Source organism: Antechinus flavipes, chromosome 2, assembly GCF_016432865.1.
Source record: "Antechinus flavipes isolate AdamAnt ecotype Samford, QLD, Australia chromosome 2, AdamAnt_v2, whole genome shotgun sequence".
Classification (NCBI taxonomy): Eukaryota; Metazoa; Chordata; class Mammalia; order Dasyuromorphia; family Dasyuridae; genus Antechinus; species Antechinus flavipes.
This window is the reverse complement of record NC_067399.1, coordinates 549,666,054-549,689,033: the sequence shown is the minus strand read 5'-3', so window position 1 is coordinate 549,689,033 and position 22,980 is coordinate 549,666,054. Positions and strand designations below refer to the sequence as shown.

The 22,980-nt window shown below is 34.3% G+C and overlaps 1 protein-coding gene across 6 annotated transcripts in view; it reads right to left on the bottom strand.

Moving 5' to 3' along the window:
* The window catches only part of APBA2 (amyloid beta precursor protein binding family A member 2), a 357,128-nt gene that overhangs the window by 113,418 nt on the left and 220,730 nt on the right, over nucleotides 1-22,980 (bottom strand). For all 6 annotated transcript variants that reach the window (XM_051980953.1, XM_051980958.1, XM_051980957.1 and 3 more), the window contains one exon: nucleotides 18,031-19,025. In XM_051980953.1, the coding sequence (XP_051836913.1) occupies nucleotides 18,031-18,987 (957 nt within the window). In that variant the 5' untranslated portion in view covers nucleotides 18,988-19,025. The remainder of the gene's footprint in view (nucleotides 1-18,030; nucleotides 19,026-22,980) is intronic.

The following is a 22,980-nucleotide window of genomic DNA, read 5'->3' as shown; positions in this document are numbered from 1 at the left end:
TTAGTTTAGAAATGTTACCATTATTTTTCAATTGTTTAAAAGCCAATGCTTAAAAATGTAGTCTACACTTTTATCCTACATCAATTACCATTGTAAAGTAGGATCATTTTGGAGAATAATTATCTTGCATATAAAACCAAAGCTGATTACATCTAGACTCAATTCACATAAGGAGTAGTCCTTCCTGATTGTCTGGTAAAGTCTATATCATTCTTTTCAGAATATTTTAGGATTTTCAGAATATTTTTTATTTGTATAAATTAAAATACGCAAGATTACAAAAGAGACCAATTACATTAAAATTTATTTATCAAAAAAAAGATTAAGTTCATGTGATGAGATGCTGAATATTGTTTTGGACCCAGAGAAACTAAAGAATTGATCCCTGAGGCAAGCAGGCAGAAGGTTTTGATAGAGATCAGTTTAGCTCCCATTGTCCCACCTTTTGGGGAGGTGGTCCAGTCTGAATTCTAAGTTGTGCCAAACTCCTGAGACCCACCTTCTGTAGAAGTCTCACCTTGCCATGTCTTATCAGGAATCCCAGTCATGTCCCAGAGGCTAAATTTTCCCTATAAAACAACTTATGGCCCATGGGCTTTGCTGCTACCTTCTTTTGCGAAAGCCTGACACAGCACTCTGCCTTATGGTGTCTTGCTCCTTTTTTTCCTTTCTCCAAGCCCACTTCTCCTCCTTAAAGCTACCTAACTCTCTTAGGGTGCTAGATTCCTTTCAAAATTTAGCCTGCCAGCTAAGGGCATGCCCCAATCTCATGGAGTGGGTAATTGTGACTTCCACTGAAACTTGTCTATCATGTGCTCTCTCTCAACTCTATTTCATAGTTACCATTCCCAGTGTCTATTGGATCCCTTCATTTTGTCTCTAACCTATTCCTCTAAATAAATCTATCTTTTGCTAAAAAGAATGGCTATTGTGAATTCTTCACACAACCAAATCCTAACTTTTGGTGCTTGTCATCATGTGGTGACAAACCCCACACCATAGATCACATCACATGACCTCCAGGGAAAGAACATGAGCAATGATAAAAGAATGGCAAGTAGAAGCAACAACTCTGTGAAGAACAGATCTGACACTTGAAGTAATGACTCACTCTGAACAAGAATATTTCAAAGTTTCAAAGTAGTATTTCTAGGTTAAGAAAGTATTGGTTTTTTTTTTTTAATCTCTAAGTCTCATTTAATTTTCCTCATTTACATGAAACTAGCTTTTCCTTAAACCATGAGATACACAGCCCATGTTCTGAACACAGTTTATGGTTAGGTGGTAGATATATAGTTAGACACAGTTTTTATTAAGTACTTACTACATTCAGCCATTGTACTAAATGCTAAATGGGGATGCAACTATAAGCAAGACAGACAGTATTGCCTTCAAGATACTTACATTCTTTTTTTTTAATAACTTTTTATTGATAGAAGGATATTTGCCATCCTAAGTGGGGAAGATAACATATAAAAGGGACTCTGAAACAAGGCATAGGAAAAGATGACTGGAGTATATATGGCTTGGTCAAAAGAAGAGATGTGTAAAAACCTGTTTCCTGGCAAGGAAAGGCCAAAGCCCATCTAAAAGAACCTTGAAAACCAGGAGTGAAGTCTAAGTTAGGCATAGGGGGTGGGAGTGGAGAAAGATGATTGGGATAATGGCTGGAATGTAGACAGCATGGTGAGAAGATAGCAAGATATTTGAGGTATCACGCAGACATGCTGCCATGTGCCTACTCTCTTTTTACTGTTATCGTCTTAGAAGAAATGTTCATGATTTGGCAATGATCTTTAACTGTGATTTGCTAGTTCATAGTCAAACGGTTGGAAAGGAAAATGTTTACTTAAAATTTACTGGAACAACCGGTATCAGATTAATCTCAAAATTGTACCCAAGGACACTGAATGAATCCCCCACCCCAAACAACCTACACAGTAACACTTAAATGTTTTTTGATTGTCTTTCTTAGAATGTTCCTCCCCTCTGGCTACTTTCTCCACAGTCAACCACGGCCCTTTATATTGACCCCAGAGACCATAAGAAGAACTCTTGTCTTGGGGTCCTGCTTCCCTGATGAGTGCTTCTCATGGAAAAACCAAACAATTATATTCATCCTCTCAGGCCACGTCTTCCGCAACTTCCTTGCCCAACTAACTACGTCACCATTGGCATACTCTTTCCATAAGAAATGTCTACTAGAGAGGAAGGCAGATAAATATCACAAAGGAAGGGACATACTAGAACAAGCACAGAATCCAAGTCTTTTCTTGCATCAAGAAACATGTCTATATAGATAGGAAGGGAAAGGAAAAGTGAAGTACTGAGGGAATCAAATCAGAAGTGCCTACTAATTTGCCTAGCATAACTCTGAGGAGCAAAAATTAAACAGGTACCAGAAGGGAATTCTTTGGAGCTTGCAAATAGCAAAGAAAGATCTTTTCTTTGCTCTAGAATTGTTGGAAGCTATTTTTGTTTTGTTTTCTTTCTATCTCTTTATTTTGGAGAATTTTGTTTTATTTTTATTTTTTGTTCTCTTTATCATCCTTTTTTATTTTGAATTCTGAATTCTTTCCCTTTTTCTAGTCCCTCATACATCCACTGAGAAGGCATGCAAAATGATAACCATTATACATGTGAAGTCATGTAGGGCACATTTCTATATTAGCCATGTTGTCAAAAAAAATCCAATAAAAAAAGTGGAAAAATATAACACTATCTATTTTTCAGGCTACCATTGCCAACACTAAACAGATAGCATCAGAAAACTTCATTCTTATGTCAGAAACTGCTGACAGAAGGTTCTGATACTTCTGTCATTTTTAATACAGTGAAGAAAAAGGGAAGAAATGGAAACTATCTGTTTCTCTTGTCTAGTCCTAGGAACAAAGATTTACACGTACAGAAGAAAGGGGTTCAACCTAGACAAAGGCTGCATTCATTCAGTTATATAAAGGACACCACAAAATTTCTAACAAGCTTTTCTTGGAAATACTTCTTAGAGAGCAACAGAAAAGAGAAAAGAAACTTAGAAAGAAAAAAAAAAAAAGAAGCAGCTTAGATGTCTGACTTCAGTAGAGTTTCAACTTTTTGGTTTTTTTGTCACCTCAATAGTAATGATTACTTTGTGGATATTTAGAAGTTTTTAAATAAAAGACTATGTCATACAAGATACCAGCACTCATGAGTCATCTTTGGAAAGATAAGAATGTTCAATATAACAAAGTAATGGCAAGTAGAATAAATTCTTCTATGAAGAATAAATCTGGAAAAGAAGTTATCATAAAATGGTCCTACATCAAAGTGATGACTCACTCTGGACAATAGTTTATTACAGAGTTTCAAAGAAGCATTTCTAGGTTAAGAAGGTACTGAAATCTTTTTCCTCCCCAATCTCTAAGATTGCTATAATTTCCAATGATTTGAGCAAATAATTATCAGTTTGGATGGGAATTCTTAAGGTAGTGCTGGTATAGTGAAGTCAATTATTTCTCTGAAAGATGATAATTATTACAAAAAAAAGTTTTTGCACAAGGAATGGAAGAAAAAAGAAAGGAAGTATATAAATGCTAAGAATGCACTAGAAATAATAGTTAATCATGGAAAATAGCACTCCCTTTTGTTTTTAAGATCTAACTGTACAGTGGTTTTCATGTGCATACATGTATATGTGTGTGTGTATGTTGTTTGATTTCTGCAGAATCTTTTCCATTGGCTATTTTAAGTTCTGATTCACAAAATCCAAACATTACTTCTAATCATAGAGCAATACTGAGATAAAGTCTGGTGGGTCATATATATCCCCACATTTCAAAGAAGCCAAATAACACCAGCCCAATCTTTCTTCTCTTAGTTTCAGGTTTACTTTTTAAGAACAATGATAAGAAATAACAGCAAGGTTATTTTGACTACTAACATGGCTCACATTTTATGAAATCATGGAACCTTGAAGTATTGAAGATTGTACAAATTATTAAATTTATTATGAAAACTAAAGTGATTATTCCTGAGTTTGATAAATTAAATCTTTGTGTATGGTCCATCTTGAGAGCCATTTAAGTGAGTAAACTGCAATCAATCAATAAACATTTGTTAGATGCTTGCTCCTTGCCAGGCACTTGTGGGGACTAAAGATGCAAAGATGAAGATGAGGTAGTTCTTATCATCAAGGAGCTTATATTCTAACATTCTACAAAATTTGTTTTAAAATATTTTCCTTCCTTTTCTTCCTTTTTACCCTTTGTAAAACATTTAACAGATGCTGGAATAAAGTAGGTATTTAATAAATGTTTGTTTCTATCCTTCCTTTGATTACATTGAAATGTGAGTTTAAAAAAATTGGGCATAATATATTATAGCTAACAAAAAAATGGTCTAAGTAATCTAAACAGAACCAATTCACTAATATTCCTAGGGGAATTTTCCATCTGACATATATAAGAACCATTTAAATTGGTTTATTAAGCTTTTCCATATATTTGGACCAGAAATCAAGGTATCTCTTATGAAAGACATCCAAATATTTGGTGAATTAATTTAAAAAATTAAACTATAATTAGTTAAACAAATTTAAATGGCCTTCATGCCACTGTGGATCACGTTTGGCAGGACAAATTGCCAGTCTTTTGTTGGCACCAGATTCATTGAACTTTGAAACCAGAACAAAATAATCACTTTTATCATGGACTGAGGCAAAAAAAAAAAAAAAAAAAAAGATTCCTTGCAACATAATGGTTACTGAGACCCATGAAGAGTAGAACAGCTCATCTTAGAAGCCCATCTTGCCACACTGTTTCTCTGCCCATATTCAGTGACGTTTTAAACAGCTGCTGCGGAGGCAGCTCAGTGGCTCCATACCCTGGTTCCCTGGCATAGCGAATGGCAGCAGATGGCCTGGAATAGAAATTTTAGCTCAACTAGGATCCAGATCACTGCATTTGCTCAGCTTCTGCAAATCACACACTTCTAAAACTCTCACAATTCAGATTATATTGTTTGTTTGTTTTTCTGAATGACAAGGCAAGAGATGAAGGAGGGGATTTTTTTGAAAGAGATGTACTAGGCAAATCAGGGACCTCAACTTCTAGTGGCTCTGTATTCCAGAAGGTAGCATCCCAAAGGGACCCTCTAATGTCTCGTCTTAAGTATGACCAAATCAAGGATATCAACACCTTCATTTCATTCTGATAAGATGACCTGATTTTTGAAAAGCAATGGCATCACTGGAAGCTGACCATTCATTGCCTTAGATCCTCATTTTGAGACCTGCTACTTAATTTTTGAAGAGAGAAACATGATACTAAATTGACAGATAAGGGCTTCCCAATAATGTAAAAAAGCAAAAAAGATTGATATAATGAAAATTTTATAGGTAAGAAATAATTCAGCCAAGTGAGCCCCCAATTATTATAGCAAAAATTTGCCAAGGGCAAAGAAAAATGTCAAAAGAAAGAGTAGGATTTAACTCAGTTATTCAATAAGACAGATATTCTATACCTCTCAGTGACTGTAAGGGGAAAAGATAACAAAGAGATAAAAAGATAGAGAGTCAGCTTGGGAGTAGGAATGAAGTGAAGTAGAAGAGGTGAGGAAGGAAGGGAAGGTGAATGCCCTGAAAAAGAAAGTGGGAGAATGTCACATGAAAAATTTTGATTTTTAGAGTTTCCATCTGCAATTAAACTGAAAATGTCAACCTGAAGAAAGAGAAAATAGAGATTTTGTACAAAGCAAAGTTGTTTAATATTTTGTTGCAACATAATAGCTTCACTTAGGAAAAGATAAAACAAGTTGTGTGACAAGGACAAACTATTAATTAGAATGTATTTTTTTAAGGTATTTGGGGGTGGAATGAAATTTGATTAGTCCATTTGGGAAGAGGTGTTTCCCAATGACTTTTACTTGGTCTAACCCTATGAGTTTACAAAAAAGAAAAAGAAAAACATCCTATTGCAGGATGAGTATCATTTGATGAGCACAGCTGCAGCTGTACATGATTTTCCTAGATTGTAAAAACAGCTTGAAAGAAATTCTGGATTTAACTAGATTCTAAAAGCAATGTCAGCAACCTAAGAATTTAAACTTTTGAGTGACAGTCAAGGTTATATTTGGTCATAAATACCACCATGAAAATCAAATAAGGTGATTCTGCTGACTTGACAACCTGAGGCCCACATAATGAAGTTTGGTTGCTGGGGTATTTACACTGTTGTGCCACAATTCCCTTTTATTGTCCTAACTCAGTTTCCCTAATTGTCCTGCCTCTGTTTACCTGAATTGTTCTGCCTCAGTTCTATTCAATAAATGTTCTATTCAATCCTCAGGCTATATATAATACCACCCTTCCTTCTTAATCATCAGAATGTTTGATAGGATAAAGGTCTTATATCTTAAATACAGGAGTCCTCAAACTTTTTAAATAGGGCGCCAATTCACTGTCCCTCAGACTGTTAGAGGGCTGGACTATAGTAAAAACAAAAACTTTCTTTTGTGGGCCTTTAAATAAAGAAACTTCATAGCCCTGGGTGAGGGGGATAATTGTCCTCAGCTGCCACATCTGGCCCGTGGGCTGTAGTTTGAGGACCCCTGTAAAATATCAGATGCCTCTCCCCATCCCAATTAATTAAAATATCAGGTGCCTCTCCCTCTCTGGTGCCTCCCTCCCTTATGTCATCCCCATCCCAGGTACCTCCCCCCATTATGTCATTTGTTTTGTTACCCTATAAAAGAATCTTTGTATCCAATATTCGCTGCTGGATTCTTGAAGGCCATAGTCTCATTCAGCCCTGGGACCAAACCATGGATCCATTTGGTCCCAGTAAATCTGTCCCTTTCAAATAAAACATTAAAAACTCTCTAATCTCTATCTTGCCTCAGTTTCTCCGGCATTACAACACCTTCAGAACCATCCCATCTTCCATGTATTCCATCTTTCATGCCCAAGTTTCTGGGACAAGCAATCTACCAAAGAGCAAAACTGGCTCCTCAGCAATGGTTACCTATTCACCATCAAACTTAATTTTGTGGAGATCAATAGAACTATTTCCATGTGGTGCATATAAGACTATATATTCCACATCATTAAACAGATTTCCCAGTAGAGTATCAATCTCCCTGACTCAAAAGAGAAGTCTTCCATGCTGTATTTCTAATTTAGCTAATGTTTGCTCCTGATCCCAAAGGTAATATTATTGCCTGGGAAATCACAGAATTTTTGAACTGAGAAGGCTTTTGGTAATTATTTTAATCCAACTCCTTTCATTTCACAGTTGGGAAACTCATGCACAGGACAGTGCAGTGAATGATCCAATGATACATCACTTAGCCAATCAATGGCAGAGCTAGAACCAGATTTTCCAGTCTAATGCTCTTTCCATTTTACTGTAGAACCTTCAGACTCTTCTGAATACCTGAATAATAGAGCCAAGCTAGTAGTTAAATAGAACCAAATATCCTGAGGGTCTCAATTAACTAAAAGATTTCTCCTAAGAGAAAGTCCCATTCTCACAAACCCATTTCTTAAGAGATGGGACCCCATTTGTTTTTCTTCTATCTATGCCTCTGGCTCACCAACTTCCAGCCACTGTCCAATCTTTGCATACCAGCCAAAAAGAAATCAACTGTTTTAATCTCAAAGCAAAACTTCCAATCATAGTTAAAGTGCTAATGTCCTTCTTCTTACAAAATAAAAGGCTTGTGCTTCATCCTAAGTGCTAATGCAGCTGTGAAGACAGGCTCTTTCCCCCAACAAGCACTGATTTACTGATTATCTCTATTTTGCTGTTACTTTCTCACCCTGCTTGAATCATGCATTTCTATTTCAAATTGTCCTTCATTAAATAAGTATCATTTCATTTACAAAAACAGATCTGAAGGCATTTTCAAAATGAATGGCAATAATCAATGCTACTTCTAATGTTGTGTCCATAATTATTTATCATTTCTTCCTTTTAATGTTTTGTTTTTATCAAGTTGGCTAAGACATATTGATTTTTCCATTTTCTATTGTCAAAAGGTTGTTTTTTTTTAATAAAAACAACCAAATCAGCCAATGTGCACAAAGGAAATATCTTCCTGTACTTGAAGTAAAATGACAAAAATCATGAATAATCAAAACATGCATTTGTGTGGACCATTTTCAAAGTATGAAATGATTCTTCTAGGGCTATCAAATAATGTCTTGTTATTCAATCTATTATCTTCAGTAATACTTACAAAAGGGAACCAATCAGTTTATACTTTTGCTGTACAAATTTAATAAAACCACTGTACAGAAGAAAGTATGCTGAATTGGGACTTGGAGGGTACATATAGCAGTCTTAGCTCTTCTGGATCTCAGTTGCTCATTAGCAAACTATGAAATAAATGTTTTTGAAAGTTGAAAAGTTGAAAGTTCACATATTAAATGCATTAAGAAACTTCATGAGAGTAAAGCATCCTATAAGTAGGTGGCAGTGGCACATTTTACTAGTGATGAACTGTGCATGGGAATTGGCAGAAAAAAATTATTGAGAGTATATGTATATTTGGAAAATAATGTGTGCATATAACAAAAGGGAGGAAAAAGAAATGGACAATTCAAATATTGCATTGCTATTCACAAACATTAGAGGACCTTGAGAAAGGCCTTGAGTATACAGGGTAAAGCCTCCAAATCTGAGGCAATGCATTTTGGGGATAGTCATTCACTCTGTTGGGGAAACCAAGCAGTTTGAACAATAAAGATTAGCAAACTATCCCTCCCCAAAAGATGATAGCGTTCACTCTCTCTCTCTGTGTATAAATATATACATATATATGTATATATATAAACATACATATGTATAAACATATATGTACATACACATAAGTATATTAAATTGCTCTGAGATGTCCAGGTAGCCTTTAAAATGCATAAAAATCTATTTTTTAAATGTGAATGAGACAGGAAAGACTCATTGATAGATAATGTTTGTTTTGTTTTGATTTGTTTTTTAAACTATAACCTTCCAAGCTATCTAAGTGACATAGTGTCAATTCTTTCCTTCAGACATCATACAAAAGCTTATTTTGGCAGTGTTCCATATATCTAGAGCCTAAATATGTGCACTAGTTTCACTAAGCACAGAGTTGATTTCCCTTAGGAAGGGTAGGTGCAAGACATATCAGCATGATCCAGGGTTGCGGTCTGACTTTTTTTTTTTTTTGGATGATGTATGTGCCACATTTCAGGCAGGGACTGCAGCTGCTAAGAACACAGTCTGGCAGTTTCAGATTTTTAAAATTTTTATTCAAAAATCTTTGCTACAACATTTCCTAACTAGAGAAATCCTGCTTTCTAGTCACTGCCTATGGACAGTGGTTTATTCTATCAACTTCTGAAGAATTAGTGTTCAAACTGGGCTTTATTGCCTGAGTTCTAGTCTGGACAAAAAGGACAGAAAGACAAAAAAAAAAGCACAGGAAGGACAGAAAGAAGGAAAGGAGGGAAGGAGGGAAGAAAGAAAGAAGAAAGGAAAGAAGGGAAAAAGGAAGGAAGGGGGGAAGAAGGGAGGAAAAGAAAAAAGGGAGAGAGGGAGAGAAGGAAGGGAGGAATGGAGGGAGGAAGGAAATCCTAGACTATTTGGATCTTGGTCTACAGAAGCAAAGACCCTGCCCATTCCCCCCAAACCTTCATATTTTAATTTCAGTTTAGAGCCCTCTTTTGCCCCATTCCTAATCCAGTCTTAGTTGGACTTGCCAGGTATGCCTTGAAGCTCTTACTGAAAGGAACCTCAGGTCTCATCTAATCTAACCAAAGATTCAAGCCATGACCTCCCTCTAGGTTCACATTTATATATTAAGTAAAATATTTTCAACCATCTAATATCCACCTAGCTGCAGTTATCCAATTTATATTTTTCCATCTTATTCAGGGAATCTTGAGAGATGTTCTCAAATGGTCTCACTAATATTCAGTTTCACTGTAGTACCTATTGTAATGTATTAATATCTATAGTAATGTATAGTATCACTATTCATAGTAATGCTGCTTATGACTGATTAGTTATTTTACTCCAAGCATCACACTACATAGAGAAAGTATGCGATATATGGTAGGACACTAGATCCAAGATAAAAGTATCATAGATTTAGAGCAGGAAGGAACCTGAGAGTCTATCACGTCCAATGTTCTCATTTGACACATGAACAGACTGAAACCCAAAGTAATTAGTGGTTTCCCCCAGGGTCTTACAGTAAAAATCTGAGGAGGTAACCGAATCCAGGTCTTCCCAACTCCAAGTTCAGCACTTCATCCACTCCATAAGATTACCTCTCAAAAGACTGGGATTCAAATTGTGTTTGGGTCTGCCACTTAATTGTCAGTACTGTTGCTACTTAGTAATTTCTTGTATGTCCAACTTTATGACCCCATTTGGGTTTTCTTGGCAGAAATATTGCAGTGTTTTGCCATTTCCTTCCCTAATTCATTTTACCGATGAGGAAACAGACAATCAGGGTGAAGTGACTTGCCTAGTCTGTGACTAACACAGCTGGTAGGTGTCTGAAGTCAGATTTAAATTCGGATCTCCCTGAGTTTACCAGCAATCTGTACGCCGCACTACCTAGCTGCCCACATTGCCTGTGTAGTAAGCTTTAAGGCTTTTTTCTTCTCAACTATACACTCCAGTATACATAATAAGCAAATATTTATATCTATCATTTACTTTCTTATATACACATATGTAATCCTAAAATTGGCCTTCTGATTACAAACCTGGTTCAGTATGCTGGTAGAAATAATAAATAACAAAAATTAATAATAAATTATAGTAACTCATGTCTATAGAGCATGAAAGTTTATAAAACAGATTCCCTGGGAGAAAACAATAACCCAAGTGTGAGTGTGAGGACCAGAATCAGTATTCAGAGGTAAGGCTTTTTGTTTGTTTGTTTGTTTGTTTGTTTTTTTTTAATTAGCTTAGCCTATTGGTGTCTTGCTTACATTGAACACAGTGAATCACAAACCCTAAAGAAAAGGATCATCCAATCCAAAACTCTTCATTCTGCTGATAGGGACACAGAGGAGGCTTTGTGATTTATACAGGGTCACCCATGTGATAGAATGATGAAGCCAGAAATTTAGCCCAGGTCCTCCAGGGCAATCCAGGAGTCTCTTTACACTCTGCCACCTGTGTCTAGTCAGTCAAATCAAAGTCTTAGGTATTTCCAGTCTCAAATTCTTTGATTCTTTCATTTTACATAGAAGGAAATTGAGGCACAGAATTCTAGTGACTTGCTTGAGGACAAACAGCTGCTAAGCCCTGGGAACAGAATTCTAAAACTGACTTTCTCGGATTACAAACCTGCTTTTCTTTTCCCTTTGTCATTCAGTATGTTGCTAGAAATCATAATAACAATAATTAATAGTAAATTACAGTAACTCATGTCCATGGAGCATGAAAGCTTGCAAAACAAATCCCTAGTGGGGGAGAGGGGGGAGATGAACAACCCTGTAAGATAGGCAATACAAGTAGAGCATTTTATATATTTTATTAATGAGGGAGCTGAAGAAAAAAAAAAGAAAGAAAGAAAGAAAGAAAGAAAGAAAGAAAGAAAGAAAGAAAAGAAAGAAAGAAAGAAAGAAAGAGAAAGAAAGAAAGAAAGAAAGAAAGAAGAAAGAAAGAAAGAAAGAAAGAAAGAAAGAAAGAAAGAAAGAAAGAAAAAAGAAAGAAAGAAAGAAAAAAGAAAGAAAGAAAGAAAGAAAGAAAGAAAGAAAGAAAGAAAGAAAGAAAGAAAAAAGAAAGAAAGAAAGAAGAAAGAAAGAAAGAAAGAAAGAAGAAAGAAAGAAAGAAAGAAAGAAAGAAAGAAGAAAGAAAGAAAAAGTTAAGCAAGTTGGGTGTGGTCCCACTAGTACTAAGGACCAGAATCAGTACTCAGATATAAGGCTCTGGATTCCATCGTAAGTATTCTTCCTAATTTACTATGCTCTGCTATTCTATTCCTTTTCTCTGCTGTGCAGTCCACCTTAGCTTTTGTGTGTCCATCTCCCAGGTCCCTGAAAACAAGCTGAATTGAAAATGAATATGGACTTTCTGCAATTCTATTGTGTTTCATTCAAAGGGATTCTTTGACTTCCCAGTTTCCCTAGTGCCTTGCTAACCTACAGGGCACTCCACTTTCCCTCAGTCTTTGGTTGGAATGAAGCAACAGCAGCAAAATATTAGGTCTTGTACACTTCCCCCACTCTGCTCTAAAAAGATAATTTCCTCCTGACATTGCCAGAAAAGTGATTTGTTAAAACAGAGCACAATATGTTACTGGATATGTGCCACCAAGCATCAATCATTACAATGCCATCTCCATTATTGAGGGGAAGATTTCAAGGCATCTGTCCAAAGACTAAATAGAGACAGCACTTTTTAACTTAAAGTCCAGGCATGTGGTTCAAAAGCTTCCCTGCCCTTTTGTCTTGCTTTCCAGGGCTAACCATTATAATATTAATTTCCCTACATTCTAAAGCTCCCAATATATTCAAAATTGACATGAATGGCAGGCATGCTAAGGAAGTAAAGTCAACTTTTGCTCAAACTTTAAAGAGAACAAAAGATGTCAAATGCAACTATAATTTAAAATTTTAATTTTAACGAACAGCAAACTTTTAGTCAATATCATTTATATTCCATACATGAGACTTTACTACATATGCATGACCTCTTCGCAAAAAAGAGAAAATAAGGTTTTGAAAAAACATGAAAGCAATTTTCTCTTGTTTGTCCTCAAATTGGCCAAATAAAATGCCGATTTAAATTTATTCAATAATTATATCATCTTTTCTTACTATTTATTCAGAAGAAATTTTTAAAAGAGATTCTTTTATAATGCATTATTAGGATACTTTCAATAACCTTATAATTTAATAAATATTATTTTTATTAAAGCAATCATTAGTATGCATTTCAGCCTTCTAGATTTGGGTGTTTGCTTTTTTTTTACTGAATTTTAACATCAAAATTTGCAAAACATCAACTATAGATGACTTTTAATGAAGTAATTAACTATGTGATAAGTAATTAGTAGTTTTCTTGTTGATGACTTCAAAGGTATACATTTCTTATTATGTCACTTCTGATCTTGTTAGTATTAATTAAAATTATTAATAAAGGAAAGATCAAGTGTAAAGGATATTTATTTGCAATTATTACCTAAATACAAACTTGGTTGGTGACATAGTATAATGCTCTTAAACTTATTATAAATAAAAATAGTGAGAACCTATAAATCACTGAACAGTTTAAAAGGTACCATCATATAGTAGAAAGAGCATTGAACTTTAAGTCAAAAGATAATCTTGAATATTGAAAATAATGCTCAATTGTTCTATATTTAAGACAAGTCATTTAATTGCTCTGAGTTAGTTTTTCCCAATCAGTAAAATAAGAGATGAAAAATTTCAAACATACCTTAGTATTTTGTTGTACAACTTAAATAATATTTGAATATGTTATTTATTGAGTTTCTACAACATTCTCAAATTATGTCAACTGGTCCAGGATTAAAGATAAAAAGGATATTATCTGTTCCCTCAAGGAAAGTATAACCAAGTTGAGGAGGCAATATTCAATATACAAAAAACAATTATCTGAACTGATGTACACGGTTTCGCAATGATGATTAAAATTCTAAGAAAGGCACGATCACTATGGGTTAGAATAGTTCAAGGAAGCTCTGTCAAAAAACATGGGCATTCTTGCTGTACCAAATCTAAAACTATACTATAAAGCAGCAGTCATCAAAAACATTTGATACTGGCTAAGAAACAGAGTAGTTGATCAGTGGAATAGGTTAGATTCACAGGACAAAATAGTTAATGACTATAGTAATCTAGTGTTTGACAAACCCAAAGAACCCAGTTTTTGGCATAAGAACTCACTATTTGACAAAAACTACTGGAAAAATTGGAAACGAGTATGGCAGAAATAAGACATAGACCCACATCTAACACCGTATACCAAGATAAGGTAGAAATGGGTTCTTGATCTTGACATAATGAATGATGTTATAAACAAATTAGAAGAACCTAGGATAGTTTACCTCTCGGATCTGTGAAGGAGAAAGAAATTTGTGACCAAAGAAGAACAAGAGATCATTATTGATCACAAAATAGATAATTTTAATTATATTAAGTTAAAAAGGCTTTATACAAACAAAACTAATGTAGATAAAATTAAAAGGGAATCAATAAACTGGGAAAACATTTTTTACATTCAAAGGTTCTGATAAAGGCCTCATTTCTAAAATATGTAAAGAATTCATTCAAATTTATAAGAATTCAAGCCATTCTCCAACTGATAAATGGTCAAAGGATATGAACAGACAATTTTCAGATGAAGAAATCAAAATTATTTCTACTCATGAAAAGGTGCTCTAAATGACTACTGATCAGAGAAATGCAAATTAAGACAACTCTGAGGTACTACTACACACCTCTCAGATTGGCTAAGATGACAGGAAAAGATAATGACAAATGTTGGAGGGGATGTGGGAAAACTGGGACACTGATAAGTTGTGAGTGGAGTTGTGAATGGATTCAACCATTCTGGAGAGCAATTTGGAACTATGCCCCAAAAGTTATCAAACTGTGCATATCCTTTGACCCAGCAGTGTTTCTACTGGGCTTATACCCCAAAGAGATCTTAAAGAAGGGAAATGCAAAAATGTCTGTAGCAGCTCATTTTGTAGTGGCAAGAAACTGGAAACTGAATGGATGTCCATCAATTGGAGAATGGCTGGGTAAATTGTGGTATATGAATATTATGGAATATTATTGTTCTGTAAGAAATGACCAGCAGGATGATTTCAGAGAGGCCTGGAGAGACTTACATGAACTAATGCTGAGTGAAATGAACAGAATCAGAGCATCATTGTATATGGCAATAAGAAGACTATGCGATGGTCAATTCTGATGGACATGGCTCTCTTCAACAATGAGATGATTGATGCCAGCTCCAATTGTTCAGTGATGAAGAGAGCCATCTATACCCAGAGAGAGGCCTGTGGGAAATGAGTGTGGACCACAACATAGCGTTTTCATGTTTTCTGTTGATGTTTGCTTGCATTTTGTTTTCTTTCTCAGGTTTTTTTTTCTTTCCAGATATGATTTTTCTTGTGCAGCAAGATAACTCTATAAATATGTATGTGTGTGTGTGTATGTATGTATATATATATATGTATATATATATATATATATTTATACATATATATTAGATTTAACATATATTTAACATGTATGGACTACCTGCCATCTAGGGGAGGAGGTGGGAGGAAGGGGGGAAAATTTGGACAGAAAGTTTTGCAGGGGTCAATGTTGAAAAATTACCCATGCATATGTTTTGTAAACAAAAAGCTTTAATAAAAAAGAAAAAAGCATGGGCATTAAAGTAATCTTGAAGAATGAGTAGAAATTGGAGAAGAGATTAATGTAACCTAATGTGTACAAGGAAGGAATGGAGACTAAATAGGGCAAAGCATATATTTGGAGAATATGAGGAAATAGAAAGTTTGAATATATATTGTTATAGAATATATATATATACATATATATATATATTATATATATATATATATATATATATAAATTGATAATAGCAACAAATTGCAACAAAAAAAGGAGAGGAACTATTTAGAATAAAATGTACATTGTGCAGTAAAAGCAATAAGGACAAAAGAAGATCAAAGAAGAGAGCTGAAAATTTGTACTGATTATTATCAGCAAATACTCCCCAGAGATCAGATTTAGAACTTGGTCTTGAAAAAAGGATGAGATACAATTAAGCAGAGAAAAGAACAAGGAAAATTTTGTGTTCTAGGTGGGTGGGAGTAGTATAAGCAAATGAATAGAGAAGGGAATGAACACGATTTGTGGGGCCTAATAAGGAATGTAGACTGAGTAGAGAGAAGAATACATGTGAGAAATGAATGAAATAAGTTTGATTAGGAAAAGTGAGACAATATTAAGGAGAAACTTGAACATTAAGCGGGGAGTTCATAAATGACATTGCAAGCTTCATTGTAGCTTCTTGAGCAGCAAAGTAATATGTTGTTTGAGATAGGTTTTAGGAAAATTAATATGCTAGCATAGTCTATCATGAATTGAAAGGGATAAGAGAAATAGGAAAGATCCAAGGAAAAGTATAATAAAGGCTTTTAAATAGTGCTGGTTATTTGGTAATAATGAAAGAGGAAAAAAATCTGATTATACAAAAGAGGAATAGAACTTGGCGACTGGTCACTGTGAGTTTAAAAAAGAAAAGAAAAGAAGAAGGAGCCCATTAAGATTAAATATTTAGTTTGGAGAGAGTGGAAGAATGATAGTGCTTGCTAATAAAACTAAGCATTATGAGAATAAAATATGACTTGCCTGGATAATAACGAATTTGGTTTTAGAAATGTTGAGTGGATTGTCTTGAAAGTAGTTAGAAAAATCAAGCTGATGATTGAAACGAGAGTTGGAACTAGATTTCAAAAAACTGCAAATGCTGAAGTCTGGAATTCACTGATATCATTACTGAATATCAAATGACCTTAGTATAAGGGAAAGAGATCTGTTACTTTATTAGTCAAGTAGCTGTCATCAATATCAGCTAGTCTTTGAAAGCTTTGATTTGAAGAGAGTAGACACTTATTTCAAGAAGATGAAGTGAATTTTCTATAGACTATTAGTATAAGGTTCTTGTAATAAAAACTTTTATAAATTATTCATAAAGCCAAAAGAAAGGGAATAATTGATGGGAGAAATGGAGCAGCAAGAAAGAAATATGGAAATAATTTAACTGAAACATAGTCAGGGCTCCAAAGTAAATAGCTTTCACAAATGGATACAAAAATCCCCTTCTATAAAAAGATCTGAGATCATCATCTGAATATAGCTGAATTATTTCAAAACATAATCAAATCAAAAACTATCCATAGTATGTTTTAAATTTTGAGCTTCCCAATAGGATTCTGGGCTGTATGATAATCTGAATATTCAAGAAAGCCAGTCATGAGCTTTTATTTCAATCATCAAAAAAATAAAATGGTCACTTTGGATGATTCATTGATACAACATTAATTCAACAATACAATCACTCAAACTGACTGCTTGACAAAATTGACCAACGAATTTAGCCAAAAGATTAAACCAATAGTTCTGTGCAGACACTTCTGTAATTTGAAAAGTAAACATATTACTTTAAAACAAACAAAGGAGGAATTGAAACCTTCCTATGCATTTACTATAGGATTATCCATGTATCTATCCATTTCATTAGCATAGGTAACTAAGAGATGATTTAATATGAAAGCTTTGCTCTGAATGCTATAGTTGGTGTGTGATTTCTGGCCATTCTGGCATGCTCATGATGAAATACATTTATTATCACAGTCCTTAGAAATATTTTATGGTTTTTAATGTCCTTCCCTTTCCCTTATCACAAGTGAAAAGCTTAAACTCTCTGATTATGATCATTTTAGAGACCTATCTGTTTTCTGGGACTATCATGATTCATAAAGATCAACTCTTAGCTTCATTAGGTCTTGCTTTGAATCCAGGGATCACTTGGACTTTAAGTAAGGATCTACTGTGAAAGAAGCCTTTGTTCAATGAACTAGTAAGAAGTAAGCTATTGAGGAACCTATTATTCCAGCAAAGGAATGATAGGACAAGGGCATTAGCCTTAAGGTAATTTGTCCAATTAGCTAGAAACATAATTTCTTAAATGTTAAATAAATTCTGGCTTGAAAATCAGCACCTCAAAAAGGAACTCTCATTATTTATAAATTTGTTAGAAAGACTTACACCAAAATTTTCCCCCAATCAATTTAAGAATTTGCTAAATATAAAATTATAATGATACAACAACCAAAATACAGCTTTAGTCTCAATCTCATGTATTCCAATGAAGATAATTTTTTTTTCTTCTGAAGGAAGAATAAAAAACTTCAAGGAATAATATAAAACATAATAAGTATATTCTTTTGTAAAACTCTTCCAACCCATTTCCCATCTCTTGTAGAAAATCACAAACATACCTGTTCTTGCGGCCATTTCTGCCTTTCTTCTGGTGTCCTGGCTTTGGTTTTAAAGCTCCTTTGTGCATCTGCAGCATGTTTTGAAGTAGGTGGAAGATTCAGTGATTTGGGCCTTCCCTCATGCCTGCTGGCACAGTGATCCACCTCTTCTTGTGAACATGTTTCTTTATAATCATTTGGCACATTCTCCATTCCAACATGCTCTGGGCTCATTTCCCCTGTACTGTTGATACTGCTCATACTCATACTCATCTTGATCTCTGCTACGATCTGGTCAATGTCCTCTTCCTGTTCTTCCAGGTCAGCATCCTCTTTTCTTAAGTGATAAGGAGATGTCCCACCTGAGTTTCCATTGGCTTCTGCTGGATAATAGTCCTGGTAGCTTTCTTCACTTGGACAATATTGTACACTTTCCTCCTGGTCTTGGATCTCCAAAGATGATACCTCATCTTCTAGAATCTGAACATGGCTTTCTGGGAATTCCTGCCTGTCTTCTACATCATTTCCATCATGGTGCTGAATTTTGGATTCAGTCCATTCTTCAACAGCCTCCTGGCATTCATCAGTTTCAACATTATGCTCATCATGGGGAATATACTCTTCCCCATTGCAGTCCATCCCTTCTAAGTAACTGTCATCTTCAGGACAGTATCTAATGTAATATGTGATTCCCTCCTCTTCTTCTGGCAGGCCTTCATCATAATCTTCCTCTTCTGAAGTATTATTCACATAATCAGAGCTGGAGTCTCCATCCCCACTGTTATCATTACATTCATGTTCCACTGTGGTAGGGCTTCCCTGCCTGATGGTAGCCAGCTCAACATCTTTTGCAGCATACTCTTCAAGTGAAAGGTCTGTTTCTTCATCCTTGGACTCTTTATTGTGAGAGGAAGTTGGGCAAGACCTCACTCTATGATCCAACATGTTGCTTGTAGTACTCTGTTTCCTATTGGCCATAGCTGACTTCTTACACAGCAATCATTTCGAAGTAGTCACTATAAAGGAAAATTTTCAGAAAGAAGAAATGCTCAGAAAAAAGTTCAACTTGAAAAATAAAATTTTAAAAGGCTGAAAATAAGCTACATTCTTAATTTTGGGAAAGGGTTATATTATTAAATATTCTTTATCAAAAATTTTATTACAAATAAGTATTACACAAAAGCATATCATAGAAAAATAGAATAAAGACATTTAATTTTAAAAAGTATAGTATTTACCATATAATAAATACTTAATAAATGCTTGTTAACTATGCTTGAAAATAATTAGGAATTTTAATTTCAGAAGACATAAGGAAAATTATATAAATAATTAACTATATCCCCTTCCCAGAGTCTATAGCCCAGCTTCTTAAACTGTGTTTTGAGACCCCATATTGGGTTCTATAACAATGTGGAGGTCACAAAATGAATTTTTATCAGTAATTTTTTTATACCTGTTTTATATACCTATATAGATCCAGGGTTGTACAAAAATTCCTTGGGTGAAAAAGGTTGTAAATGGAAAAAAAATTAAGAAACCCTGGTCTATAATACAATTAAATTGATCTTTTCTTAGTTCTTTTTGGGGTCTTCTCATCTTGTATCTCCATATTTTTGGCCTTGCTACCCATCCAAGGTATGTGTTCCATATCACCTGTATTTCATAGAATCCCTCATTTCTTTCAAGACTTAGCTCAGACATCAACTTCTATACAGCTTTGATCTTCCCAAGTGTTCATACTCTTCCTTCTTAATTATCCTGTATTTATTTTGTATTTGTATGTGCCCTCTTCCTTGAAAGACTAAACACTTGAGAGAAGGAACTGGCTCATTTTTGTATGTGCATCCCTTCTACCTAACATAGTGTTTAATACATACTTTAAAAATGACTATTAATTGACCAATATAAACTCATACAGAACTAAATCTATTAAAATCTCTCTCTCTATCCCTCTCTAATCTTCCATAATATTTATTTATCATGCTATTCATTTACTTCTCTTATAAGGTTTTATATTAATTGATGAATAATGATGAAAGCAACTTTTTGCATAATTGTCTTCTCTCCCCATTAAATCATAAATTCTGTGTGTTAGGTCTTTAAATATTTCAAAGTTCCTTGTATAGATTAGCCATTCAGTAAATAACTGTTCATTGATATATTTATATTAGTATATTTAGATAATTTTGATTATTTATAGAAAAGTTATGTTATCATCTATATACACAAAAGAATCATAAAGGAAATATTTGATTTGTTTCACTTCATTATATATACACATTTACTTATTTAACTATGGTTTTTATAGTACACACAAGTGATTCTGAGAGTAAATTTTACATCTTGAGAAGCTATATTCACTTTTGCATAAGGTAACTTCCAGCTCTAAAATTCTACTGTGTGACACTAACTTCTTTGTGATTGTGTGACCTGACCAGAATGCTTCATACACAGTAGAAACAGAATAATATACCAGAGTATATTGTACACCAATGTACCAGAAAGAACATTTTTTAGAATTTTAGCTCAATGATAATGAGGAAAAAGGACTTCACTAAACTGTTTCTGGATCTGTGAATGACCTTGGCTATGTACTATTTTTGTCAATCATATGGATGAATAAATAGGTGTCAGTTCTATCACATTTACAGTTAATACAAAGCTGGGAAAGATAAGTAACACTTTGGATGACAGAGTCAGGATTCAAAATGCTTTCATACAATTGTTTATTAACTAGTTGATTTATCCAAAAAAGATTAAGTCAAATAAAAATAATTGTAAAGTTTTACATATGTGTTCAGATAATCAACTTTACAATATAAGATGGGGAGAAAATATAAAATAGTGAAAAATATCTGAAGTTTTAGAAGTCTGCAAATTTAATGTCAAAGAGCAACATGGAAACCAAGACAGTCATACTATTCTGGGTTGCATCAAGAAAATACAGGGTCCAGAATGAAGAGGCTGACAATCCCACTCAATTATACTTCAACTGAGATTGAAGCAAACCATATCTTGGGTGTTCACTTCTAGGAAGGATATTAATAAACTATATTACTCAGGGACAGGGTGAGGGAATTTATGTAAATAGTCTGCCAAAGGAGAGATTTAGACAAAGAGATTATGATTGTTTGTAAATATCTGATGGGCTATCAGATGGAAGAGAGAACTAACAGTATTCACTATTCTTTCTTACAGAGGGAAAAACTAAGAGGAGGGATACAAATACAATAGTCAAATTTAGGCTGATGTAAAAAAAAAAAACCTCCAAATAACTAGAGCTATCCAAAAATGAAACTGGCTGCTTAAAAAGAGTAGCTTTATCCATAATATAGATATTCAAGTAAAGGCTAGATGACCACTTCTCAAGGATGGTATAAAAGAAACTCTTGTACAAATTCAACAAGATGGCCTATGAGACTATGAACTGTGGTTTAAATCCAAATTTTAGCTTTTCTACTTATTAGCTATGTAATCTTGGATAAAAAAACTTTTTGGAATTCAGTCTTCTCATTTGTAGAATACAGGAGCAAGTTCCTGAATGATGTCCCAAGTCCCTGAAAGTTCTTGATCATAATAAAGTCATAAATTGTCATTGAAACCCTCGTGGCCTGCAAGTTAAATCAGTTTCTAAAGCCTTAGCCTTCCTAGAGAGATGCTCCACTAAATAGCATCCTCTGTGGGGCCTGAGAGTTCTCCTGAATATGCCAAATTATTTTTACTCTCAAAATCCACAATAGAGTCTGGATGCATCATGAAGAAAGTTTCTTGGGGGGAAAAAATAAAAACATGTTCCTAATACACTAAAAACAATAGAAAACTAAAGCGTGTAGCCTAAAATCACCAATTTCATTTACAGAATATGAACAAACACATTTGTGGTTCCTGCATAAAGATTAGAAATTGCAATCCCCATTTCTTTGTCTACTAGAATTTTTGAGCCTTCACTATAACATTTACAACTTAAATATGTGGGAGGATGGAGGTGAGGTGTGTCTAACATTGAATATAAACATATACATATATACCATTGAGAAAAGTTATTATTCTATCATATTAATAACCAGTTTTTAAGATTAAGATTAAACCTTTTTTTCTCCTTTATTTCTTCATTCAGGGACCAGCCCCTCTAAATCAATAAATCAATGTCTGAAGAACATTGTGGATGGGTGAAATTGCCCAAATCATACAAGAACAGCCTCCTGGATCTTGGGCAGGACCCTACCCAACTAGACCTTACTCTTGTATAGAGTATAAACAGAATGTAATCTAGGTTGAATCCCAACCCTGAAGCATTAAGTCTATGCTCTTGCAGCACCCCTCTCTTGTGGTTTAGCTAATCCAGCTCATGAAAGAGAAAACCAAGCAGAGTGGTCTGGATAGAGATTGTTGGATGTAGCTGAATTTCACAATTACACAGGAGCTGATAGCTTTTAGCCTAATGCCTTATTTGAAATCGATGCTTTCTTTAATTGTTCACCAATCAAGGTTGATTTTCACCTCTCAGAGGCACCCTTTTTTCCAAAGGTATTTAAGCATTTGGTAATCTACATGGTTTTGTCTCTACCAGGAGAATTCACTAACCATCAATTTAATGACTATCAGCTATCACAATTAATAAATTAATTTTTGATTACCCAGAGTCTATCCCTTTGTCTTTTCATTCAAATCACCATGGAGAACAGAATTTTCTGCAATTTAAAGTATACATTTTAAAAGTAGTATTAAAAAGAGATCATCACTTCTTCCTATGTATTGCATTGTAGGCAATTGTGTACTTTCCATTGCCTTTAATTCTGGTTCAACTAAAGGACTCATTTTTTTAATAAGGGGCAATTTGTTTACCACTAGTCAATAAGAACATACTTCTCAGTACTTTTGTAATTCTGTCTCAAGAGAACCAAAAGTAAATATATATTCAATAACAATATTAAAGTTACTTCCAATTATTGATTTCCATGATTAATA